At 34.4% G+C, this 27,244-nt stretch overlaps 1 protein-coding gene across 2 annotated transcripts; it reads left to right on the top strand.

The window, feature by feature from the left end:
- The first annotated feature begins 218 nt into the window (after nucleotides 1–218).
- Nucleotides 219–26,012, top strand: Epp (Ecdysteroid phosphate phosphatase). 2 transcript variants are annotated; one of them, XM_085948674.1, is made up of 14 exons: nucleotides 219–383; nucleotides 2,527–2,767; nucleotides 6,120–6,315; nucleotides 8,828–8,917; nucleotides 11,778–11,947; nucleotides 14,060–14,198; nucleotides 15,041–15,136; nucleotides 16,850–17,077; nucleotides 17,858–17,931; nucleotides 18,891–19,054; nucleotides 21,639–21,805; nucleotides 23,648–23,783; nucleotides 24,124–24,263; nucleotides 24,975–25,352. In XM_085948674.1, the coding sequence occupies exons 1-14, from the start codon at nucleotides 277–279 to the stop codon at nucleotides 25,205–25,207; spliced, it is 2,181 nt and encodes a 726-aa protein (XP_085804800.1). In that variant the 5' UTR covers nucleotides 219–276; the 3' UTR covers nucleotides 25,208–25,352. The 2 variants fall into 2 exon arrangements, with proteins under 2 accessions (XP_085804800.1, XP_085804802.1); XM_085948676.1 differs by lacking the exon at nucleotides 8,828–8,917 and having other exon boundaries at nucleotides 24,975–26,012.
- Nucleotides 26,013–27,244: the final 1,232 nt, after the last annotated feature.

Here is a 27,244-nt window from a genome sequence, read left to right as displayed (position 1 = left end):
GCCCAAGGTATAGTTTATTGGCTTTCAATTTCAATGTCTAAAATCATTCTGATAATTTTCATGTTTGGGGTGCCAGGGCCCCTTGCCCCCCCACGGCTGGTATGCCACTGACATCGATGGTAAAACTTTCGTCAAACTCTGTATCCAAGCTGTTAACGTATGAATTTTATCGTAAATTCCCAATTGCGTATTTTAGTTGTGGCAGCACTCGAAAAGTCAAAAACCGAGGAATAATACGTAAACAATTTCGTCTGGTTATCATTATTATTTCCAAAAATGACGGCGCTACCGCCCCGAAAAATATCAACCCCTAGTAAAATCTCGAAACAGAATGTGACTCCGTTGCAGATTCTCTTGCAGATGGGATTTCCGAAGCACAGAGCGTAAGTTTTCAGTTATGCGTCACTATAAATTAATCGTATTTTAATTGCACAGGTTATGTACCTACGTATTATTTTCACTTTTGTTGAATAAAACATTAAATGTTCAAAGGATATTCACGAAGAGTTTCGGTTTTATTCATGCCTAATTTATATTGCTCATTTTCATGCATCAATGCACATTATATTAGCGAGACATGACAGAATTTTATTCTGCCGGTGTCAAGTATTTTGTGTTTTCGCGCATATCTATTCGAAATATTAATTTAGTTATTTTGTCGAAAACTATCTGTGAACTGTTCGGAAATTGAGGTTCACTTTGTTTGGATTGTAAAACTATCCATACGCATCTATTCTAAACACAAGGCTGCTATTGAGGGTAGTTGATTATATTTATGTATTGGGTACATACTTATTATAATTGTTACAATAAGTTAGCCGTCAAAACTGTCTATCACACTCTAATAGTCTAATGCGTCAATTACATTGAGCTACTTTACGAGCTGTTTGTTGGCGAATTTAATAGCGGGCGATTCAGCTACTGCGATTGTGATGATGACACACAAAACTTTCCATTCGCTGAGAAGCCACAAGCCAGCGACCATTTTGACAGAATGTAGTTCGTTTTTTTTACCGGGAGGTTGCTACTGCGAAGATGCAGTAGGCCCACACGCCGGCGTGTAGCGTGTAAAGTTGACCGGCTTTCAACTTTTCTCAGTAGATTGTTTACAATCCCACCTATCCTAACCTAAATGTGGGCCTACTGCGTCTGCGCAGTAGCGACGTCCCGGTAAAAAAACGAACTATGTTCTGTCAAAATAGTCGCTAGCTTGTTGGCTTCTCAGCGAATGGAAAGTTTTGTGTGTCATCACAATCGCAGTAGCTGAATAGCCCGCTTTTAAATTCGCCAACAAACAGCTTGTAAAGTAGCTCAATGTCATTGACGCATAATGCGTTATACGCAGACGGTTAACTTATTGTAACAATTAACCTCCTCAATACATATAAACTACCCTTTTTTCAAAACCCTGAGGTTTGTATTACTTAACAGATTTTGTTTTAACGATGGATGGCAGCCACTTGCTCTACCTATTAGGTCCACACTCTGACTCATACACAAATTGAAAAACAATATGTGTACTTGCCAGACTCTGGATTCAAACCTGAGGCCCACGACGCTTAAGCCGCGCGCGGCCATCGTGGGTGCAATGAATCTCATGCCATACCCATCTATTAATTTATTATACTTTAATTGTAGTAGATAAATTAAAATATCAAATACTTCAGAATTTAACATAAGTTATGTGTACTTTGTTTGACGTTTCTATAAATAGGATCATCAAGAAGTCGCAGGAATTAAAATTGATCATAGTTTACTTACAGTCTATGATCACATACCTAATATCTTTTCTCAGAATAGTTTTGAGCTGGAACTCCCATGAGATCTCTCATTTGAAAATAAGAATTCAGCATCAATATTCAATCTACTACTTACCATAACTTATTTTTAAATGGACTGTTTTTTATTACCTACCTACCCGTAAAATAAATAATAATGTTAAATTAATCACTGATACTTTATTACATTATATTATTATCATTAATATGCTATTATTTCTCTACATTATTTAACAATGCCATTATTTTAATTTGATTATAAATATTGAATTATAAAATATCTATCAATTATTATAATACATGAATTGGTCGTCCAAATGAGTAGGTATTTCTTTAAAACGTAGCCCCTTTGTTAGCTTCACTAAACTCTCCATCCCGGGTTTGGCATTGTGATTTTTATAGGATATAAAAGCTCTGGCACAAGGAACGTGATCTGTCGTTGTATACACACGATTGCATCATCCCCACTACACACAGGGCGATCTGTCGCAGCAAGCCAGTCGTGATCGCAGCGGACAGCGATACAGTTGTACAAAATTGACCACGCGATCTGTGCAATGGTGGAAAAGAATACACATATGCCCGCTAGGAAACAACGATGATATTGGACCGCTCACAAAGGTGTCACAGTCTGTGTGATGTTCTTATATCGCTGCACGCTGCGATAGATCGCCTTCTGTATGCCCGAGCTTTTATATATCAAACCATTGTCTTCCGTTACCAACAAATTGTACTTTTATTGGACTAGAATTAAGGCGCTCGCAGCAACAGGCAACAGAAGTGTCCAGCTGGCTTCCGACTGGCTCCTCACGCACGTCGGTGACTCTTCTCTAGATGAAGACATCCCAAGGGAGTACATCTTGTACGCCTGCCCCACAGGCACACTTTTGGAGCAACTCCAAGAGTTTTGGATCAAGTCCAAAGAACTGTGCGGATGGAATGGCGCTCACAACTTCACTCCTCATGTTACCTTAGTATCATTTTTCAAGGTTGGTTATGTTTTGACACTTTGTAATCGGGCTCTTCGAATTTAGCGTAGAATTACATGGTAATTTTATTATATTTCTAAACTGAATATAAATACTTTCCAATATCTGCATAATATTCAGTAGTTATCAAAAATATCAAATACGCACAAAATGTTCACAATCAGAATTTATGCAAATATAAATATTCAACGCATTATATCTAAAAATGTCAATTATTGTCAGTGGTATGGAGAACCAAACTGGCATGGAGTGCATTTGGGCGCCTGAAAAGTGACCTTCCATTGTGTCTTATGTGTAAAGTGTTCAACCAATGTGTGCTACCGGTGCTCACGTATGCGTATGAAACATGGACTTTTAATATAAGAGAAATTCGAAAATTACGAAAAGTGTAACGTGGCATCGAAAGGCGCATGTTGGGTATAACGTGTAAAGATCACAAAAGAAACCATTGGATAAGGTAGCAGACAAAAGTATGCGATGTAGTAGAGGCCGCTAAGTAGATGAAATGGCAATGGGCTGGATATGTTGCATGACAAATGCCGTCATACAGCGGTACCCAAGAGTTATTTAACGCCTACAGGTATATTCTATAACCCGCTGGATGGAATTCATAAAGTTCGGACGATGTACGTGGCAGAGGAAGAACTAGGGACCGAGAAGAATTGAGGTAGCCATGGGAAGACCTTCATCGAGCAATGGATCAACCCTGGCTGATGATGGTGATAATGATATCTCTAAAATAATATAAATATCAGGGTATAATAATATAATTCTATAATGAACATGCAAAGCCTCACACTTTCAAATTCACCAGAAGTTTGGACTCTGTGACACATCAAACACGCAAACAATGCATTTTATGTCTACACAAATATTGAAAGTATAATAACTTTTATGATTTGTTGCCCACTTGTAAATTAATGATTCACTTTTGTGGTGGCGTGTGTGACAGTTATATCGAGGAAACCAATGCATAAAAATAAAACTTATGGATCAATCAACACAACAAATTTATTATTATCAATTTTCATAATTAATATAATTGCATGTATCATACAAAATGCTCATGTTATCTGCTTATAACTATAATTACGTTGCTAAACAACTATAAACATTTTTTTTTTATTCAATACCAAATAGACAAAAGATTAAATAATGAAAGATTCATTATTATAGAAAATACATGTCGAATCCCAGTAGGTCCAATTTTTTTTTCAACGATTGCGGTTTGGTACGTCGCACTGATTATGTATTGTCGAACAAGAACTTCTTGTCCACGTGTTAAAACTGTGAACTAACAATCCCCTCCGGTGCAGCTATTGCACTTTTGTTTTCAAATGAGGAACGCCTCCAAATTTATTATTTTATTTTTACGGATATATACATTTACTTAATTTGAAGCTTTTTATAATAAAAATATGTCAAACAATCAGGAGTGATTTTAGAATTATTATTAGTAAACTTTTGGTTTATTGCAAAGAAGAAAAAGAGTCACATTTAAAAGGAGAGCTGATACATTATTTAAACACGCCTCTAAGCCATGGCGCCATGACAAGTACTTCACTGAGAAGTCTTCTATATGTGACTACAGCGACTTCATATTATCACCGATTTCGGTTTGTCAGATAGTAAAATCGAATTTTTACGTATCCCGCAAAAAAACATATTGTTATATGTCCCGCTTGCTACCTGTATTATGTGGAAAACATAATTTCACATTTTCCGACAACAATGTGTGTACGCTATGTTAATTTATAAATTTAAAAAAAAAATTTATAATATAATTTGAACGCGCCAGACATCTTCTTTTTGGTGTGTTTGAAGGAACGTATATATTATAAGCAAACAAAGCAATAATAAAGAAAAAGGTTTTATAAATATATTTCATTTTTACAACGTTTTTCTTAGGTCGTATTCTTATTTGTCTGGTGGTTGTTTGTCCGGTGGTTGTTTGTCCGGTACAAATCTTGCAATCGATTTTTAACTAACTTCCCGACTAGCTAGACATTGAAACTTTTCGAATATATCAGAACACGATGCCAATGCATTTTTTAAATACTTTTAGCCATCTTTAATTAGAATTGAAATCATTTTTAGTTAATTCTGTTTTGTATGAAAAGTTTTTTTTTTTTAGAATTATTAATAACCATGTCCTTGCTTTTTCGTACAAGGTGGTTATTAGTAATTTTGAACAATCACAAACACCCAAGCTTTGAGAAAAACACATAAATGTTTTTGTCATGACCGGGAATCGAACCCAGAACTCTCGGATGGAAGGCCAGCGCCTTACCCACTGCACCACGAGAGCCGCCTGTATGAAAAGTTATTTCGATACCATTATTGGTTGCTAGGGAGGGGTTCCTAGCAACTAAATTATTAAATAATATATACGTGCGTTACTACGGAAATCAATATGAAATGATATTTCATTATTTAGTATTTCTATCAAGTACAAATTTTTTTGATCGTTTAAGCTAGTCAAGTCAAGTTTATATAATTCAACAGAAAATTTAAAAACTTATATAAAAAGTTCTTTTTATCTTGTAATTATTTTAATTAATATTCAGTTATTGAAAATACACAAACTCAAACTCACACCTTTTGCTGTCTGGATGAGTGATCTTTTCCTTTGAGCTATTGATCCACCTACCTCATGCGAATTAATTATAATAACCAGCTTTGTAATTAAATCAAGGTATTATTAACATGATTTATAGATGTCGTCAGGTGTTGACCAAATTCATTTATGACGTCTTATATTTACGATTTTTTTTATTCAGTATGTTTTAAATGTACAGTAGATTTAAGAAAGAATAAGAAAAAGTGATACATTCATATTAGAAAAAAAAATAGACCGAGTGCGATCTTGGCGGGACTTGATGTAAAGATATGAATTTAAATCCCATCCGGTCTTGGTTTTTTTTCTATTTAACCGGTTCTATGGCTTCAGCAAGTTTTCTCACTGTATAAGGCCGTGATCGACAGGCCACACATACAAATTTCACGAGTTATCATGTGTGACTTTAAACTCAAAAAACTACCCACTGTCGATTGATTTGCATAATGTAAAAAATTAAACACACAGTGATCTCTTTGAATAATTATGAAATACTAAGCCACAAATTATCAATATTACAGCGATTTTAGTAAGAGCCTTGCTTTACATTCAACTATTCATAGGGTAGTAAAAAAATTGTACCTTGTTTTATGGCGTAAAGTCCTAAATTGTATAAGATCTATCTGCAGGTTTCTCCTGGACATCTTTGGCTTGGCGGTTTTCTCAAAATGACATTTCATTTTATTGGGTTTTACATCTCATCAACTCGTTTATATGAATTGTCGATAATTCCAGGCTCCTGACGAATGTTCCCTGCAGCTGTCGAAGGCCCTCAAACACGTGATGGAAACAATCGGCCAGCCATCAGCCAACTTCCTATCCTTAGAGCCGTACATCAGTCCCAATTTCATGGGACTCTTTGTTTCTGAAGAACACGCAGAGTATTTGAAGAAAGTTGCTGTTCAGTATGTCAAGCAAGTCTCATCGTCAAGTAAGTAAACAAAATTCTTTATCACCTGATGTAGTATTGTAATTAAAATTATATTATAATTCTTTTGGTTGAGATATTAGGGTCACTGTACTCACTGTTATCACAGTGTGTAATTATTCAATTAAAAAATCGGTGTATGTACTTAAGTTATACTTCTTTGGCGTAACAAAACTTGTGATAACCTAGATTCTTCAACTAGCTCTTAATTATCTTGTTAAATTACGTACTCAAGAAAAAGGACCGCTTATTGGAACGCCATTGGTTTATTTCTATACACTTTAACTTATATTACTAAATTATATATTTATTTATCGTTGTTTTTATTTTTAAAGTAACAAAAGTAACTGCCACTATGACGTTTAGTAGTTTGTTTACGTAAAGGAATTGCAAATGGCCGACAATAATAAATTCGCTGCCTAGGCAACAGAACAATTCTAAACTGTAATATTATACTGTATAATAAATTCTGCCTTGGCAACGGAACGATTCTAAACTATAATATTATACTGTATAATCGTCACGATTGGAGTATCATACTGTGGCGTAATGGCAGTGTGTTCGGCTGATAACCGAACAATCGGTGGTTTGAATCCAATCGAGTGCGTTTATTTTTGTGTGAAAAAGTAAATTATGTAACACACAATTCACGTCAAATTCAGTCACACGCCAAAAATTCCAAATGCGCCTAAAGAAGTATAACTTCAAAAATTCATTAATTAGGCTAAGGCCACATAGGCAGGTGCCTTGCTCGGTGGCTACGTGCTACGTGACATATCCTAGCGAACGGACGCACACTATACTATCGCAATGGCCACACTGTACGCTTCGCACCTCGCTACGTGATTATTGGTCACCTCATGAGTCTCCCGGCAAACAAACGTGTTGGTTATTTTTATTGTGTCACCTAGTGATTTTACAAGATGGCGGATGTTTCTTCAGTATGACAATTGTCAAACACCGTATATTTTGAGGTTATTATGGGCCGTAGTGTGCCCATAGCGTATAGACGAAAAAATATTGCGAGGCAGAGAGATGCAAATGGATTTACCTCAATGTTACAAGTTGTTCCTCGGGTGTCTTAGAATGATGTTAGAACATCTGAAATGCATATCAACCTTTTGTAATGTCTCTTTTAATTTGCCCAATAATAAGTCAAATGTTTCCTGGTTCATCCTCAAATAACTAAAAAACTTTTCATCGTATTTCCGAAATTCTTTGTAGAGAAGTTGAAACTCTCCAAGAGTATTTCAAGATGAATTGACATTATGCACCCAACAAGTTCGAATTTGAGAGTTTCGAAATTTTGAACTTAAGTTCTCTGTGAGAAGTAGCTTTCTGGTTAGTTTTGAGAGTGACATATCGTTGTTGACTTGAGCGCTCCCAAATGTCAAATGAATTTGTACCTAAGCACGTAGCGTGCAATGTGGCAGTAGTGTTTTTAGTAGACATGCATAGCAACTAGCGAAGCACCTGCCTATGTGGCCGAAGCCTTAAGGTTTATATTAACTATGTGTTTATAATTTTCAATTTATAATATGCAGTTTTCATAGTTCAATATTCAATATAGTAATGGAAAATCTATATTATAAAAATTGTAGTACTTTTAATCGTTGTCGACATTGTCGCTTTTATGTTTCATATAGCTAAGGCAAGCATAACTATTGACTCTGCACCAGGGTATAATAACAACGTTTTATAGTAAGGTTAACCTAATGATGACGTCTCTGCATCTGGCCCATGGTACTTTCGATACATTTGACACCTGAAATTGCAACTTATATTCTATATCTTATTTATGTAAAAAAGTCAAAAGGCCAAATGATATTTATTAACCGGTTATAGGTTAGAGGCCATCAAAATATACTATAATGTGTACCAGATAATCAAGTAAAGCTCAATTCAATTTAATTAATTTCAATATCTTGATATTACAAATTATTAATCCAAGGATTATACATATTTTAAAAATAAAGTGAATATATTATGTAATGCAAGGATGTTGACCAAGTGTTCGTAATAATGTTCGTTGAACACACTCTCACCCAAGGGAAATATATCAATATCTGAGCATGTTGAACATAGCCTTTGATCTCCCTACTGCCATCACCACTGGCTGGTTAGTACTTTGAGAGTAAACCGATATAGGTTTTTAGGATGCTTGCATTTTCATCACTTCATTGGTCACTCAACACTAAGACACATTTTATATATTATATAAGAGAGTTCTTTAAAACATTCAAACACAAATTTTATTTATATTTTGTACAGACGAATATAGTAAGGCTATTAAATTTTAACAAATAAAAGTATATAAAAATAATCGAACTTTGCTTTTTTATAGAACGGTAAATATTCTGAATGTGACTTTAAATATTTGTGCATTCAAATGACATTTTGATAATAGGTATATAATATTCCTTCTGAAGTAATTATTTTAAGAACTTGTCATATAACTAATTATAGTTTTCAAACTTTTCTAACTTCTTCCTTGTCGATGTTTCTTGCCGGATAGTTGGTCTGACCGTGGACACGTACGAACAGTTGGACGCACTGGCCACCTGCTTTCCGTGGTGCGCCGTGCCCCAAGAGCCACCGCAGCCTTGTAAGATTTGGCAAATTGATGTAATAACTAATTATAAATGTGATTGTGCATGAAAATCCTCCACTTTTATCCACTGTAAATGTACTTTGTTTTGTGTACACACGCTTTTTATGCAAATATTCTTTAGATATCGATAGTTTTCTTTCAATCCTCGTATCATTTTTTTTCAGGTTGACTTTGTTTACACAGTGTGTTCTTATATCGCTGCTTGCTCAGTCAGTACGCGGCAATTGACCGATTGGTTACTGCGTAGAAAATTTCATATCGATTGATAAAATCAAAATTGTATTTTTTTAAATTTCACAGCATAAAAGTATGTTACAAGCCAGCATTTTATAATATTACTCAGATTCGATAAAAAAATAGACATAGAATATCTGTGCACCAACCCAATGATTATGTTCCTGTTAGAGTTTATATACCAACTGCAAAAGTAGGTTGATATTGAACAAAAAAAAAAAAACAAATATCAGTTTCATTCGTTTCAGAGGGACATTTTCAACTGAGGCGGACGATTCTGGTCCAGATTTATTTATTAAAAAAGTGGAATAAGTACTAAAAATTTTGCGTTTTATTAAATTAATCAATAATACAATGCAGTTCCACCATGAATTGACAGTGAACACAATAAAAGAAATGTAAAATCGATATCAATATTCCCCATTATTATGTGTTTAGTGTGTTTAAATTAAACCATGTTTTAACCCTTAAATGCATGATTTTCTACTTTTTAATCAAAAATATATACTCATATAACGAGATAGGTGTGATTACGAGAAAAATAAATATTTAATAGTTTTCTCTATATATTTTCATCAAAAAACATGTTGTACTTACTATAAAAATGCTGTATTAAATTTTTTAAGTTGAAATTATTTTTAACGTTATATTTTCATAAATAATCAATCAATCCAGCTTAAAGAATCTAGTAATATTTTTTTCCCGATCAAAATCTAATATTTTTGTGGTTAAAACTGATTTTGAATATAGCCGTTAAAAAATAACTGCCAAAATCCGGCACATACATAATAAATATCGTCTCCGGCTCGCGTCTTTGATTACAAATTATATCCCACAACCACAACTTACAATGACATATAACGGCAAAATTGAAATAATGATTCCTACTTTACCATTAGATATAAAATGTATGGTAAAATTGATTTCTGTTTTGCCCAAAAAACCGAAACTAAAATTTGTACTATACTTAGTACAGTATGCATTTAAGGGTTAAATTAGTCTATGGAAATCCTCTCATGAGAAGAATAGCTTTGCTTCAGTGTTTTTAATGTATGTAATTATTTATTGTTATTCATGAGTTATTTAGTGATTGTAAATTGTCTTGTCTTTAATGCACATGTTTATTTAGTTTTACTGTGTTTGTATTGTATAATTATATTATTTCTATACACTAGTATTCTTGCGTGTTTTGAAACATTCAGCCATATATATTGAATAGTTTTATTGTGTTTTAATCCCACTTTAAATATACTTAACCATATAGCCCTGTTATATAGCAATAATTTAACAATCATGTTGGCATCGAACGTAAATTTTCTTATATACTAGTTTCTTGTAAGTATATCTTTCAAACTAAGAATTCATTAAATTTAATAGACATCTACAATTCAAGTTAATTTATTGTAGAATAAAACTATATTCAGATGTTATTTGAAACCTGTAATGGTAAATTTATATAACTGACCGTGGAGTCGAGCGCTATCATTATTTTAATTGTCATTGACTAAATGTAAAAGCTCATACATCGGTATTTTATTTTCGTGTCTCTCACTGTTGAAGATCATGACTCCTTACGAATGTCCTAGTTATGATTCTCCAGCAATCCCGGCATAATGCCGTTCACATAGCTGAAGGTATTGAGAGACCCGTTACGTCCTTCATTTATTTGTACCATCAGATAGAATCTACCTTCCAGCTAGAAATTCTATAGAAATTCAGTGCTTCCAAAATTTTTTCTTAGCACGGTCCCCAAAATCTGAAAAAAATAATCGACAGAAAAGCAAATCGTCATAAAGTTTTGAGTCATTCTGATATCTAATAAAAACTATTAAATGTGTGCAATTTGTAATATCAGTAGATTCATGAAGCTGAATTGCAAAGTACTTGCTCTGTTTAATCCAAAATATTAAATGACTTAATATTGTCTCCCATGCATTCAATTCTTCTTTTGACAGTATTATTTTCGCTCAATATAAATATTTTAATAAAAGTTTGCATAATGTGTTCTTATTTGACTAATTAAAATATATACATATATAATTGTAAAAAATATTCACCAAAAAACATTTTGCAGCCTGCCACAGAAACCCTACGGCCCCCGTGAACCATGTGTTTGGGAAGCACTGAATAGATGACCTCGCCCTCTTCTGTGTCTAGCATCTATATTTAGTCTGACGATGAACCTTTCAAAATTATTGTTTTCCCTTCTGGCAATGTGACCAAAGAATTGCAGAATTCTTTAGAAACATATTTTAGAGAGACGGTCCTTCAGAACGGAATCCCAAACACCACATTGTAAAGGCATTAATTCTACTTCTTCCTTTTTCTTTTATGGTCCAAGTCTCATCATCATAAAGAATTATGGAGAAGACTCTTCACTTCACGGTAAAACTGTATACCTATCTCAATTTTACGAGTATAATAGATTTACTAGAGACCACAGTTACGTAGTATATTTTAATTCTGGATATGAGTGAATTACATTTTTACTTATCGCCAACTGTCCTTCAAAAATATTTTTTTTTAAAATAGGTCAAATTCAAAATAGGGCGATTATTTTTCTCTGGAAATCAGATTGGTGTATATTATATTGTCTTATATTTGATATATTACTTTCTAGCCATCTGTTTGGAGCCCCATGTGAAATCACTGCACATCACGCTAGCATACCAGTTTCCCTCCACCGTGTATTCAACATTGAAGGGCTTAGCAGAGAATTTGCAACCCCTGGAGAAGGCCTCGTGGGAGCTAAGATTATATTCGAGAGACCCTCGCTTGTCTACTCATCAGGTGAGTAATGGTGGTGATGTGGAAGATACTTCTTAAGTAGGAGTGTACATAATAGGTTTTAGATTGAGACATCTAGTAACACAACTACGAAACATGCAATTAAGTACAACTCCGGGCGAGAGCTGTACCAATCGTAAAACACGCACCTCGGATATTTCTCAATTTCTGTCACTATTGGCATCTCTTTTTTGTATTTTTTAAATCAACGTAACTAGATTAAGTTGTAATTTTAAATTATGGTAAAACTCTCACTGGGAATACAACACATCAGTGGCGAGGGGTGGAGGTAGGCTGTTAAGATCCGACATAAGTCTTTCTTTCGACCATGTCTGATCCTAATAGGATCATATGGGCCTCCACAGAGTGGAGGTTTGTATTGACAGATTTTTGTTTTTACGAGAAATGGATGTCAGCCACTTGCTCAACCTATTAGGTCCATACTCTGACTCATACACAAATTGAAAAACAATATGTGTACTAGCCAGACCCAGGATTCGAACCTGGGACCCTCGACTCTATAGGCCGGCATTTAAGCCACTCGGCCATCGTGGGTGTAGACATAAGTAGTGCAAACTAAATTTTGCCTGTCATACTTATTTTTTTTCATTTAACTAAGAATACAAATTGTAGATGGTACTGGTTAGTTTTTAAAATTCAATTAAACCCTGCCTAAACCAAACTATAATAGTTTAGGTAGGTATGCTATGGGCGATCCGATGGCAGCGCGGCTTAAGCGTCAGCCTATAGTGTCGTGGGTCCCAGGCTCGAATCCTGGGTCTGGCGAATACACATTGTTTTTCAATTTGTGTTTGAGTCAGGTTATGGACCTAATAGGTTGAGCAAGTGGCTGACATCCATTTCTCGTAAAAACAAAATCTGTTAATACAAACCTCCACTCTGTGGAGGCCCATATGATCTTATTAGGATCGGACATGGTCGAAGACAAAAGAAATGGGCGATCCGACAAAAATAATGCACACTTTTTCAGTAATACTTATTTGTTTTCGTTGAATTAAGAATACATAATATTACAGATTGTGTGGATTAGATTTTTAAAATTCAATTTTGTCCTTTAATTTAATATTCAAACCATAATAGATAGAAATTACTTCAAAATATCTAAAATTATGTATGATTTAATGGCATAATTTTAGATATTTTATAGATGGACGAATATTATTAACTATTATCTATTATTATGGCTTGGTTTACACTGGGTTAATGAATTTTAAAAACTAACCAACATTATCTGTTATTTGTAGTCATAGTTTAATGAATTATGTTGGATCTTAACAGCCTACCTTCACCCTTAGTCACTGCAATACGATAGATGTGGGTTTAATCCACCCGGCACAATATTTTCTAATATGTATGTGTCTGAGGCTGTTTCAAATTATGTTTGTTATTATCTTTGTTTAAAGCAATTAATATATTTTCCTCTGGTTATATTGTGCGAAAGATCATTTTTTATTAAATTATATTTCATTGCATATCTCATAATTCTGACACAAGATGTCTCTATTAAACTGTACACTCACTCTTAATCCCTTCCATCATGTATTAGTTTTTCAAATTCAATGGTCAGTTTTTCAAATTCAAAACATATGTATATATTTTACTGGTGCACAAGATGAACCGTGCATCAACATCACTGTGTTCAAAGAACAAAACCATTAAAACATGATTTTCACACAAAAACAAAAACATAATAATGAATATTTACTGCAAATCAGTGTGACTTCTGCTGTTGCCTTTCAGAGACCATTCAGAAATGCTCGGTTTCACCTTGGCAAGTGTCACCTTCATGTCATTTTTGCAACAAAGTCTGTTCCTTTTCTTCGTTTTTATGTCCAGCATCCTCGAAAAGTATTGCTCGCAAAGATATGTTTTAACAAACCAAATGGCCAAATAGGGTGTGTCATCACGAATCATATGAGTTGGGTGTGTGTCTTTTACCTCCGCCGAACCCCTGAGACTGACTCACCGAACCCCTGGGGTTCGATCGAACCCCGGTTAAGAACCACTGTATTAGGTATAACAGATAAGGAAAATGACTATAAAAGATAAGCAATATGAGATAGCATTAACAGATATGGTAATTTATTACTACAGGTCCATAAAGTGAAACATGTGTACACGTCTCGGGAGAGCGACGAGCTAGAACTGCGACTCGGTGACTATATTTACATTGAAGAAGGGGCTCTGCACAACTCGCCTGATGGCTGGGTTCAGGGAATATCTTGGCTCACAGGTTAGCATCTATTCTTCTTGCGGTACCGTCTTCTATTGAAGATTGGCGACCAAATTGCAGTGCAATCTCCCTATCCTGGGCCAGTCGTATCAGATCAATTATGCCTTGGCCATTGACACACTTACAAAGGTTGTGTCTGGCTAGGGGTGGAGGTAGGTTGTTAAGCTTCGACATAAATGGTGCACACTTTTTCAGTCATACTTAATTGTTTTTGTTGAATCAGTAAATGGTGTTTTTTTTAATTCATTAAGCCCTGCCTATTCTAAACCATAATAGATAAAAAATATTCTTCTATGTATGAAATATCTAAAATTATGCCATTAAATCATACATTACGATTATGTTTTGACTGTTATCTACTATGGCTTGGATTAAGCAGGGTTTAACTGATACAATAACAAATATTATCTACACATTGTAGTCTTAGTTCAATGAAAACAAATACATTTGACCGGACAAAGTTGAATGTGGACTATTTATGTCGGATCTCAACGGCCTATCTCCCTTCGCCACTGGGTTGTGTAACCAAGAGAATCTCTTTCTGCCGACACCTCTGCTGCATACATATGGACATACTTCTCATCGCGGAAAATATGGCCGAAGGATGCAGCCTTTCTGCGCATGTTGGTATCTGTAAGATCATATCGGCGTGTTTATGATTCTCATTGACAATGTGATCAGTCCAGGAAATCCTTTTTGACGTGTCTATCAAATAAAATTTAATAAACACAACTATTTCCATCATTATAAAAACGGTACAGTTTGAAACGTATTCATGTTGTTATTTATTGAAATATTATTTCCAAATTTTGTCTGTGAGTAATAGTGCATGGTGTTTTCAGGTATCACCGGATATTTGCCCGGTATCTACACGGAAAGAACTGCAGAATCTGACGCGTGGACGTTACACAGAGCAATGCCTTTAGGACAATCAGACTGTAAGGAAACTGCCAATATGATTAATTTTTCTTCACAAAATAATGTGATAGGCGTACCCACGACTGCATAGTTGTTTGAGTGCCTGTCTCTGAAGGCATGAGTGTGGGTCAATCTCAAAAATTAAATGTTATTTTTTAACTGTGTTTGATGCAGAGCTTGGACCCAATGAGCTGTGCGAATAGCTATCAACCGCATCTCGTAAAAAAGTTTATTAACACATTTTGCGCTTTACAAAAATCGATCTATTGTTTTCTATCTATCTATAATCGGTTTGGTTTAGGAAGGGTTTAATTGAATTTAAAATAATTACAAGATAGAAAGAACTTTTTATATACAACGTTTTTAAATTTTCTGTTGAATTATTATGCTCAATATGCTCAAACTTGTACTTGATATGAAGTAAATAAAAAACAAACAAACAAACAAATATAGAATAATGAAATGTCATTTTGACATTTCATTTTGATTTCCATAGTAACGCATGTATATATTAATAATTTAGTTGCTAGGACCACCTCCTTAGCAACCAATAATAGTCTTTTACTTTTTACGGATTTTTCTGAAATAACTTTCCATACAAAACAGAATTAACTGAAAATGAATTCAATTCTGCTTAAAGATGGCTAAATAATTAAAAGAATGCATTGGCATCATGTTCTGATATATTCTAAAAGTAGTCGGAGAGTTAGTTAAAAATCGATTGCAAGATTTGTACTGGACAAACAACCACCGGACAAACAAGAATACGAGCTAATAAAAACGTTGTAAAATTGACCAACACCATATACAGTAAAACCTCGTTAATACGAATGCCACGGGACCAAAAATCGAAAAAAAATTCGAATTACAAAATATGAAATGTATGGGAGAAAAATATTAAAATTTTGAAAAAAAAATTTTTGATTTTCTTTAATTTTGTTTACAATCTTAGATGTGCCTACCAAATTTCCGATACAATTCCTTCCTTCCTCCTTATTACCTTCATAAAATAAGTAATTTACGAAAAGTCTGTCACGATTTATTGAATATTTTTATATGCCAGGAGCAAATCACTTCGAATTATAAAATTCAAATCAAAGGTATGGTTTTATTATGAAGATAAGGTACTTTTTGTTAGCAAAAATTTCGAATTATGGTGAAATTCGAATTATCCGCATTCTTATTGACGAGGTTTTACGAAGTTATTTTAGTGAAAACAAATAAGCGTGTCTGTCTAAGTTTAGTGTACACTATTTATGTCGGATATCCACCCTTTGCCACTGGTGTGTAGGTATGTAAAAGAAAAAATGGCTAATTAATTTTTGTAGGTATGTGTGTAGTTTACGTCCACGATGATCAAGCGGATTACGCGTCGTCTTATAATGTCATGGGTTCCAGGTTCGAAGAATCCTGGGTCTGGCAAATAATGTGTGTAGTTTAGACCTTCTTGAAGAGAATTGCATAAAATACTCATATGAAATAATTGAGTACTTGATATATGTACCATGACTGCCTTTAAAGTGGAGTGGGCGAAAGAGACCCATGTTTCCATTACATATGTACATGTTTGACGCGCAGGTAGAAATACCTTTCGCGCTCTAAATGTGTTCATATAACATCCACTCTGTAGTAACCCATATGCACTGCTTACAAGTGAACATGGTAATTTACTTTCTTTTTGATGCATTTTCAATTAATCGCATTTATATTGATTTTAATGTTTACATTTGTAGCACCAATATACGAGACGAAGTATTCGTCAAATGCGGCTTCAGTGGACGAATCCATATCACAACTGGACGATGTTTCTGAAGTGGACGGGCAATGCGTGACCACCAGCCCTGCTAGCGCCATACAGAAGAGTACTGATGATGGCATGAACGAGTGGGATCTGAAGCTGACGTACAGCGCTTCTGATGTTGATAGCGTTCTCTCCAAATCCAGCATGAGCCCTAACAAAGGTTTATATTTCTTTACAACAGTATCAAAACGAGCATCGATCTTTTTTTTAAATATACCTATTCTACTAGTTTCATTGTGTGGTGTCATATTCAAAACAATATTTTGATACTGTTATAATATCAGCGCATCTATTCTATACACAAGACTGCTATCGTTAGCTATCGAGGATAGTTTATCATATTTATGTATTGAGGTATTATAATTGTTAAAATAAGTTAGTTGTAATTGTTATAATAAGTGCTATGTTTTAATAGCACCTCTCTTGGCTGTGTTAACTTTTAGCGCGAGATAGACAATTTTGACAGTTTAGACAGCTAATGTAACAATTATAATACCTCAATACATAAATACGATAAACTACCCTCGATAGCCGGCAATAGCGGACGATAGCAATCTTTTGTGTAGAATAGTTGCGCGAGAGTAAAACAAAATCAGAATTCAACTCTTTTGATGCGTGCGCTAAGATTATACGTATGATGCTAACCAGTATGCGAAATACCATTCGTTGATCGTTCTTCATGAGTTCGGCGTCACACTACAATTGGAGTATGTGAATGAAAGGCAGGAGCGGGTGTGAGGATAGAATGTCATGATCGATGTCACAAACGCTGTGCTAAATGAGACTATATTTTAGTTCACAATGACATAGTATTTTACATTTTTCTTTACAATGCTTTAAAGGATGCTAAGAGTGGTTCTGTTTCTAGCGTTTTACATTTGTGTCACATATCTACATATTATTAACTCGGAAATTAAATTATCTTTTTTTCCCTTTTCAGATTCCGAGTCTACTATTAACCAAGACATTATCAAAGCTTTATCGTCCACCGTTTTGTCAAATGCATCAAGCAAAGTGAGTTTTATCTTGATTTCCTTGTAATTTGTTAGACATCCACTCTTTCATAACTTCATTGTCTGTCAAACTTCCAACCCATCAGGCCAATTCTAACATATCACTTAACATCAAAAAAGAGCTAATTGTGATAAATATTACATTTATTACTTTACGTATTAACACGGAAGATATTCTATAAACAAAACAGTTATGGGCGGCTATATCCAATTTATAATACGGTGAAAATTTAGGTTGGTAGACATGTCAGTCAAATTCGGATATGTTTGTGCTGCTAAACCCAAGCGGATAAGACCGAACACAAGCGAATAAAGCCAAACCAGCGCCATCTTGTCGGTAATGAGCCGAACACAAGAATTTTGTATTGAAACATCGGACATGTCAACATAACCTACAATTTTGTTAGTCATGTCATTCCGATTGCAGTACAATAGTCAGATCTTGCACTTCAATTCTCAATACGTAAAATTGACATACTCTGTCTCGTTCTCACGTTAGCATGCCAAACAGAGCCGCAGTTAAATGGTATCACATTTTGACTGTTCAGACGGTTAACTTTTTTACATAATTAACCGCCAGAATACTTAAAGTGATAATTGTGATATATTTATCACAATAATTAGCTCTTTTTCTATATTAAGTATTATGTTAGAATAAGCCTGCTGATCCAACAACAACTGTAACAGAATCCCTTCAACTACTAAGTCGTCCTATTTTATGCAATTCTTTTGATAGTCTTCAAGTATAATATCTCCAGCTTATATTATTATCATCATCAGCCGGGGTCAATCCACTACTGGATGAAGGTCTCCCTTAGCTCCTTTCACTTTTCTCGGTCCCTATTTCTTCACAGCCAAGTACATCCACTGAACTTTATGATTTCGTATTTACCAATTTAAAATGCCAGAATCTTGGATTTTCTTGATAATAAATCATAGTTGTTTAAATAACTGTTGCAGACCGAAGTGTCGATAGATCAGGAGAATGCGAAAAGGGAAATTCTGGTGATGCGGCACGGTGAGCGGGTTGACTTCACGTACGGTTCTTGGGCGCCATATTGCTTTGATGAGCACGACAACTACATCAGGAAAGATATGAACATGCCACCATCCCTGCCTAAAAGGTCAGAATCCATAGTTGTACAAATTGATCATATATTTTTATACAGAATTATGTATGTTCTAACTAAATATTTAATTTTAAAAATATTGTAACTATCATAGGTAATATTATTACTATCGACCGAAGGTACTTGATGGAATTTGAATTTAAATTCTACTGGATTTAAGTTTTGTACTATTCTATTTGAGACATTTTTTGTGATCTGGGTTTCGCCTTTTGGCATCTTCAGGCATTTATGTGCACTCACCAACAGTGACTAATTTTAACTTATATAATAAATTAATACAATAAAGTAGGTAAAAACGTTATCACCTACCTATTAAGTCAAGGATCAAAACAAATTATGAATAGTTGAAGTGTTTGTAAAAAACCCCTATCACTAATAATACAATCAATAGGTGTATACAACGTCAAAACCCTAATAATTGATCAATAGATAGTATTGATCATTAGATAACGTTGTCAGTGTGTATTTACCTTTTGGTGAGTGCACATACTGCCTGAAGATGCCGAAAGACAAAACCCGGGTCACAAAAAACGACTCAAATGGAATAGTTCATAACTTAAATCCATTAGAATGTACAGTAAAACCTCGTTAATACAAATTCCATGGGACTGAAAATCGAAAAAAAAATTCGAATTACGAAATATGTAATATGAAATGTATGGGGGGAAAATATAATTTTTTTTTTGATTTTCTTTAATTTCGTTTCTGATCATAGATGTGCCTACTAAATTTCCAATACAATTCTTTCAAATTAAAATCTGTGCAAATACCATGTGTCATTAATCTATAAATTAAAGTAGCTAGAATTATAGAAAAATATGTAATATTTTTTATTTTTCCAATTTGTCAACACAATTGTTTGGCATTGGTTCTCTAGTAAAACTATGTGAAAATCCAATAAACAATCAACAATTAAATACCTACAGCCGTGAAACATGTGAGTTATTGTTTTTCCTTTGAGTGGAATGCAGTTGTGCCTCTGATGACATACTTACCGCTGTGTATGTCAATAGGTCATAAATTATTTTTATTACCTTCATAAAATAAGTAATTTTTGATGTTTTAAGAAATGTCTGTCACATTTTTCAATAACTGGCTCATGAAATAGTGTACTTTATTACGATTTATTGAATATTTTTATATGCCAGGACTCTGAAATCGTATTGAATTACGAAATTCGAATTAAAGATATGGTTTTATATGAAAATAATGTTCAAAGGAACTTTTTTTTCGCGAAAATTTCGAATTACAGCGAATTTCGAATTATAAGTGTTCTTACTAACAAGGTTTTACTGTAATTATCATATTTTCCCTATGCATTAGACTACAAGGACCACCGTTTTCTCCGCAAAGTTACTCATCGGATACATAGTCTCCCTCATATGTATTTTGGTTTGTCTTTGATGTTTCAAATGCATAATGTACTAAATTAAGTTTAAACTGTTATATATAGATAAAATTACCATGTCTGTGTGAGCATCGAGCGATTGACACGATTGGCCGGTTGACTTGAAATCAAAGCAATCCACCTTGACCAAGTGTTCTCAATATTTTTCACTTATTATGGCTTGGCCACAACGGTGTAATTGGTTGCGCGCTCGAATGTCAACCGAAAGGTTGGTGGTTTGAGGCCGACTGTGGTCATTTTCAATATTCGAACCAGCTGTGACAGATTCACTCTAATTGAAATTGCGCATCAAAAAGTTACACTTCCTTTACCCTCCACCACCCACCACATGTCCACACCCGTTATGCAAACATGTACTGTGGCGTAACAAACATTAGGCACCCTTCAAAATTGTGCTGAGTGTTCCAGGTGCAACTTCCCAAGACCTTGGTTGACGTGTACTAGATTGTCCGTGACTCCTGCTTTGATATAGTAAATTACAGTCGATTATCAATGAGAAAAGGCCTTCTCGATTGTCGTAGAATACCGCAAAGAGAAATATTCCCTCATAGATACCAAGTCGCAATGGCCGACCAGTCCAACTGACGGTCGGACCGACTTGAGAAGCTCTTCACTTTCAACTGACATATGAGGACACTCCCATAGGAAGTGATCGGCATCCTGTAATTCGCTACATAAGCAAATCAGAGATTCTATTAAGCCAATCTAACAGAGCTTGGAGGTAAAACCACCATGTCCAATTAAGAACTGAGAAGTCCAATTGTCTGGAGTAATCCTGGTTATCTCCATGATTTGAATAGATACTCTTCAAAAAAATTAAGGAATTAAGAATTAATTGATACATACCTTAATTTAATATACTACAATGGATAGCCAACATTATGACGCAATTCGATAAACATTTTATGTAACAACTACTAGTTAAAATCGTCATAATTAAGTAGGATGCCTGTAACTTAATTGGAAAAGCACACTGGCACGAATCCAGCGGATACGGGTTCAAGTTGAAAGAAGGGTATCGTATTTATTTCTACAAAAAGATTTTTTCTAGTGTGTAATATGCATGAGATGTTTGCAAATTATGTATGTTCAACATATGGAATGTTACATTTTATTCGTTGAATAAAAGAAATAGTTTATTAAATACTTATGTGTTTTTTTATTCCACAGAACTGGTGGGAGTGCAGCGTACACGTGCGATTGCCCGCTGACAATGGTAGGGTCACTCCAGGCGCGTCTCGTTGGCGAAGGACTCAAAATAGCCGGTGTTAAATTAACTCACATCTACTGCTCCCCGTCTTACAGATGCGTGCAGACCGCCCAGGCCATGCTAGAAGGTAGTTATCTGTCAAAAACTCATTATTATGCCATAATCATAAGTGGAAGATCTCACCTCCGTGTCCTCAAATTCTGTATCCCTCACCTTACTGCGTCTTCCTAAGTTATATCAGTTCCTACAGTTTCGACAGATAGTATTTGATGATGGTGGTTTATGACACAGAAGGCTATCAGAAAACCTTCTCTAGAAGACAGAGCCTAATTAATCAGCAATCTTTGATTCATTTCGGACATATTCAAATGCCCATCGCAACATGGACTCAATTCATTTGGGCAAATTATTTATACGAGTGCGGTTTATTTATACAGATATTCTTAATATTTGTTATGAATGAATGGCATTGGCGAAGGGTGGAGGTAGGCTGTTAAGATCCGCCATAAATGGTGCACACCAAACTAAATCATTAATATTTGTTTTCATTGAAATAAGACTACAATTTACAGATGGTGTTGTTTAGTTTTTAAAATTCAATTAAAACCTGCGAAACCAACCCATAATAGATAATAGTCAAAAAATACTCGTCTATCTATATAATATCTAAAACTATGCAATTAAATCATACATAACTTTGAATATTTTCCAAGTAAATGCTAACTCAATTAATATTTGAATATTTTATAGATAAAATAATATTTTTGATCTATTATAGTTTGGTTTAGGCAGGGCTTAATGAATTTAAAGAAAATGAACCAACAATATGTGTAATATGTATTCTTAATCCAACGAAGACAAATAAGTATCTATGAATGAAAAAGTGTGCACAATTTTGTTGTATCACCCAAAATGTACCAAAACTTTTATGGTTTGGTTTTGGCAATTTTAATTTATTTTTAAAAACTAACATTACCATCTGTTAATGGTAGTCTTCGTTCAATAAAAACAAATACTTATGACTAACAAAGTGTAATGTGCACTATTTATGGCGAATCTTAACAGCCTACCTCCACCCTTCGCTACTGATGGATGGTATTGTTGCATTGATTATTTACAGTTATTGCATACATGACCATTTCGAATGTGACATGTATCGGAGTTAACTTATATAGGAACCAAAACATTCACATTCAGCTCGAAGATGAGATAATTGCTGAACAAATCCAGTCATCCAGTGGTACCTAAGAGGTAGAAAGCGTCCAATAGGTAGATTTAGTGGCCGCGGATCTACAAGATAATTAAACGGATGTATGTAACAATGAAACGAACAGGACCGAGAGGAGTGGAATTACCATGGAGAAGTTTTCATGCAGGTTGATGATAATAACCATTTAGAGTGACTTTACCAGAATCAAAACATTCACATTAAAATACAAATTGGTGGCTCAGTTCCATAGTACAATAAGTCAAAAAAATTTGAGTTATGTTAGCCATTATATTCGTATATCGCTCCTCTTAGTTCCACAAAAATACAACTACAAAAAATTACTAGTTGTCCTCGTAGAGCCGATGTTTGGAACTGAGCCATTTTGAACAGAACCCAACCTGCAGACCATAGATAATAGACAACATTCTTATAAAAAAAAAAAAACCGACAAAACAAAAAACACGCGATTTTGACATAAGTCTAAAATGTGTAGGCATGTAGAAAATGATAAATAACGTTCATTGAGTCATGCGGATGTCGATGCAGTGCGGTCACCTCATTCTTGCTCTGGTAATTTCAGCAGATTTTTCATATAGCCTGTGAAAGACTGACATAGAAAGGTAGCCAAATACACTGAACTACTGATTTTTACAATGTTTTCATAGATATGTTTCCTAGAATTATGTAACCCAATATCTTTTAGTATAACCTGTTGCTAACTGTCAAAAACCAATGTCTAATGTATATTTTCCGTTTCAGGTTTGAATTCTTCCGATTCACCTAAAATACGCGTCGAACCTGGCCTCTTTGAATGGTTAATATGGTATCCCAAAGGTCATCCGTCGTGGATGACTGTGGAAGAACTTGAAGTGGCCGGATTCGATGTTGACACTGAGTAAGTGAATCATTTGTGATTGTGAATAAATTTTGAAACATCTCTCTGTCATCCAATCGTACGTCTTGTTGTATAATTGATATAATATCTTATGTATGCATCACACAGTATATAATAATACACTCCCAAATCGCTTATAGCGTCACTGTATAATGATTACCTATATCACTCTCTCTCCATCGAGTGCCCAGACCTATATCTCGATTGCATAAGAGATGTATAATTTTTTCAAAAGTGCACCTTGCCACCTCAATTCTTATTTTGATATAATTGTCTATGGTCCAGTCTTCATGTTTACAGATATAACATAATAGTGATGTAATTATTTGTGTTCTTTCAGATATGAGCCGTATTTAAAATTAGGCGAAACACCATTTATACAAAGAAGTGATGAGACAGAGTGCCTGGAGGATTGTAACCAATTTTACGAACGCAGTGCCAAACTTATCAATCATGTTATAGCCACAACGGATTCAACCGGTATGTTGTGTTGTCAATTGAAGGTTATATATTGTATCTCAAACTTCTAGTGATTCCCAAAGAGAGACGCCAGACTGCTCAAAAGTAGCATAGAATACAAATCGATGCCTCAGGTTTTTTACTTTTATTTAATGTGTTTTGAAGTCATCAGGATTTCTGCGTGTAAAATTACACACAATGCATTTAAATGGTTTTTTGCCAATATGTGTCATTTTACATTTTTTTAAGTGGTCAACCCTTCTGCTTGTATATGAACAAACATCGCATTTAAATGATTATTTGTCATCAATATATTATGTCACTTTATATGTTTTTAAGTGGTGATACATTCTACTTGTATAGCAAACAATGCATTTTGAATAGGTTTTTTTCCATGGATCATTTTTGACTTCAATTTATCGGTGATGAAAAAAGTTTCGAAAGGTCCTGAATACAATATGATAGCTGCACTTTATTATGAAAAATTGGATCAAGAATAGAAAATATTGTAAATGGATTACTCCAATAGGAAAAAATATTTTTGCGAAAACATTTAAAAAGGCAAATAGTCTTCAGTTTAGGGCACAGTAGAAAAAGTTTGGTAACCTCTTGCCCTGTGTCTCAAAACCTTTTATTTTTGTGCTGTGTGCTACTATTTTTTGTCTGTTGCTTACATAGAAAAATAATGTGTCTCACTTTTGAACCCTAACTGATTCAAGACTTTGTCCCCAGGTGGCACTGTAATGATGGTAGGTCACGCGAGCACATTAGACACATGTTGGAGAGGTGTGTCAGGCCTGGGAGCGCGCGGGAGCACTTCGCTGGGTCGGCTAATGCAACGCGTGCCCTACTGCAGCCTGGCTTGCTTCCGGGGACCCCCGTGGCGCCTCGCTCAGCCTCCCTGCCCTCCCCTCATGAACACCTCCAACAAGAGGTTTGATTGGAAACTCCTCAAGGAAGATTGATGGAAGCTCATCACTCGCCTTCTCACCTAATGATGGGATTGAATATTGTAAGCTACGACATAAATTTTCAGTTCACTGTACGGCAACCTAAAGATTATTTAATCCGTCTAGGCCAGTAAAGAAGTTTTACGCATTTCATCACTAGCAATATCTTCAACTTCACTTGCGTGAATATTTTTAATCTCAACTCTTAACAATACCGTCAATTTTCAATTTTATTTTTTTTCTTTTATATAAATATTCATTTCTATTCGAATACTTATTTACCTGCCTTAAAAGACTTGGGAATAATTAAAAAATATCAGTTTTATTCAGTTTTAATCAAATAATGTTTTGTTTTAATTTATGTTTGTTTTTGTTGAATGATTGTCTTTGTAACCATTATGTTATGGCTTTAAAATATATTTGGTCAGAAAAACACGCTCTATAGATACTGTACTATAAATAGACAACATAAGCATGGCGTTTTTGTATTTGGGGTGGGTTCGCAAGTTTTCAGTCAATTACGAAAACGGCAGCCCGTATTACACGTAGCAATTCGTTAAAAATACTTTCAATGTGAATTATTAAATTACTTACAATATAAATTACGCATTACTATGACGTCATCTAATCTGATTCACTGTTCTGTTATGAAAATAATAATCATCGCTGTCATCCGACTCCGCACCAATGTTCATTATCAAGTTTTCCATACGTGTGTCTATTCCTAAATCACTTGCCCTATAAGAATCTTCAATTTTTATATCGTGCTCACAGCATTTTTTTTTGTGTGTAATTAGGTATAATTAAGGAATAACCGATCAAAAATTTTATATTATGTCACATCTATCGATTCTTTGCCTTCCCGCATTACTTTCTGAATGGTGCTAATAGGTACGTCAGTTGCTTCGTTTGCCGATTTAACAATATTATATTTCAAATTGTACTGTTTTTCATCACTTTTAAATATTCGGTGACATTAAAAACAATAATTTCTCGTGCTTATCTTTGCAAAGGTTTTTTGTATTACCCCGATTGAGATGGTGTATTCATTGTAAAACTGTAAATATACTATTGTATCGTGTAAAACCGACTTTTCACACACAGACTCAGCGTTTACACTCACAGACGCAGCGTTTATACACCTACTCTATGTGCACGAAAGTAAGTGTGCTTCTGCGCAGTTTTGTGCTTAAGTTGTTTATCTGTAATCATAATATTATTATAATCTTATGTAATAAAAATACTGACTGCTAAAAAACTAGAATTACACATAATGCATTCATTCAATAATAATATAATATTTTCATTAATTTATCGATCACTTTCGTTCAAAATTTGGCACCTGTATTTTTAATAATAATTAGTAGTGAAATGGTTATATTATTATTATATTATAGTGCCAAATTTTAGTGTTCTATTGTTGCTAGTCAACCAAAATATGTGTCAATTATTTCCCCATATTTAATTTACCCGTGACATATTTTTTTATTGTTTAATTTTAATACTTCAAAATGATTGAGTTGCCAGAGTCATAACTCACATATTCCAAAAATCTAGTTTTGAGATAATCGTAAAAAAACTACCAGAGCACTGTTTTTTGTAATTAGAAGAGAAGTAATTGAATTGAATTGAGTGAGTGAGTCGATTTGCTCGCATAGCACACTATGAGAGCTCCCTGATTGGTTAGAAGGGCATTGATGACAGAACTCACATTATTTATTAAGATTGTGAGTTATGACACCAACACACGATTTTCACATGGTTTAAAGTGACTTTTGATAGCCAACTATTTTTCTTTATACATATAGATTAATACCACAGAACAGATAATAAATAGAATTCCGATTGGCAATATTCTATATTGACGCAGGATTATGAATGTGTGAGTGTCCTACGAAAATGAAACACGCATTATGCGCATGCAATAGTTTGTGTAATACACCAATATTAAATGTGCGTCAATGCATAAACCGAGAGCAGTTGTCAGTATTCGACTTATGACCTATTCTGGACACGTGTTTAAGTTTATCCCGGATTCTTCCTTACTTAAGA

The sequence above is a fragment of the Rhyacophila brunnea genome, unplaced genomic scaffold (assembly GCF_057557595.1).
Source record: "Rhyacophila brunnea isolate RB1 unplaced genomic scaffold, BYU_Rbru_1.0 scaffold_20, whole genome shotgun sequence".
Lineage (NCBI taxonomy): Eukaryota > Metazoa > Arthropoda > Insecta > Trichoptera > Rhyacophilidae > Rhyacophila > Rhyacophila brunnea.
Note: the sequence above shows the minus strand (reverse complement) of the source record. Positions and strands in the feature narration are given on the sequence as shown.

Bases quoted from the DNA above. Each gene is read 5' to 3' on its own strand.
- Epp (XM_085948674.1), top strand. From the start codon at position 277: ATGACGGCGCTACCGCCCCGAAAAATATCAACCCCTAGTAAAATCTCG. The intron at 2,768-6,119 runs GTTGGTTATGTT...CGATAATTCCAG, and splicing joins CCTTAGTATCATTTTTCAAG to GCTCCTGACGAATGTTCCCT. The intron at 21,806-23,647 runs GTAGTTATCTGT...TTTCCGTTTCAG, and splicing joins CGCCCAGGCCATGCTAGAAG to GTTTGAATTCTTCCGATTCA.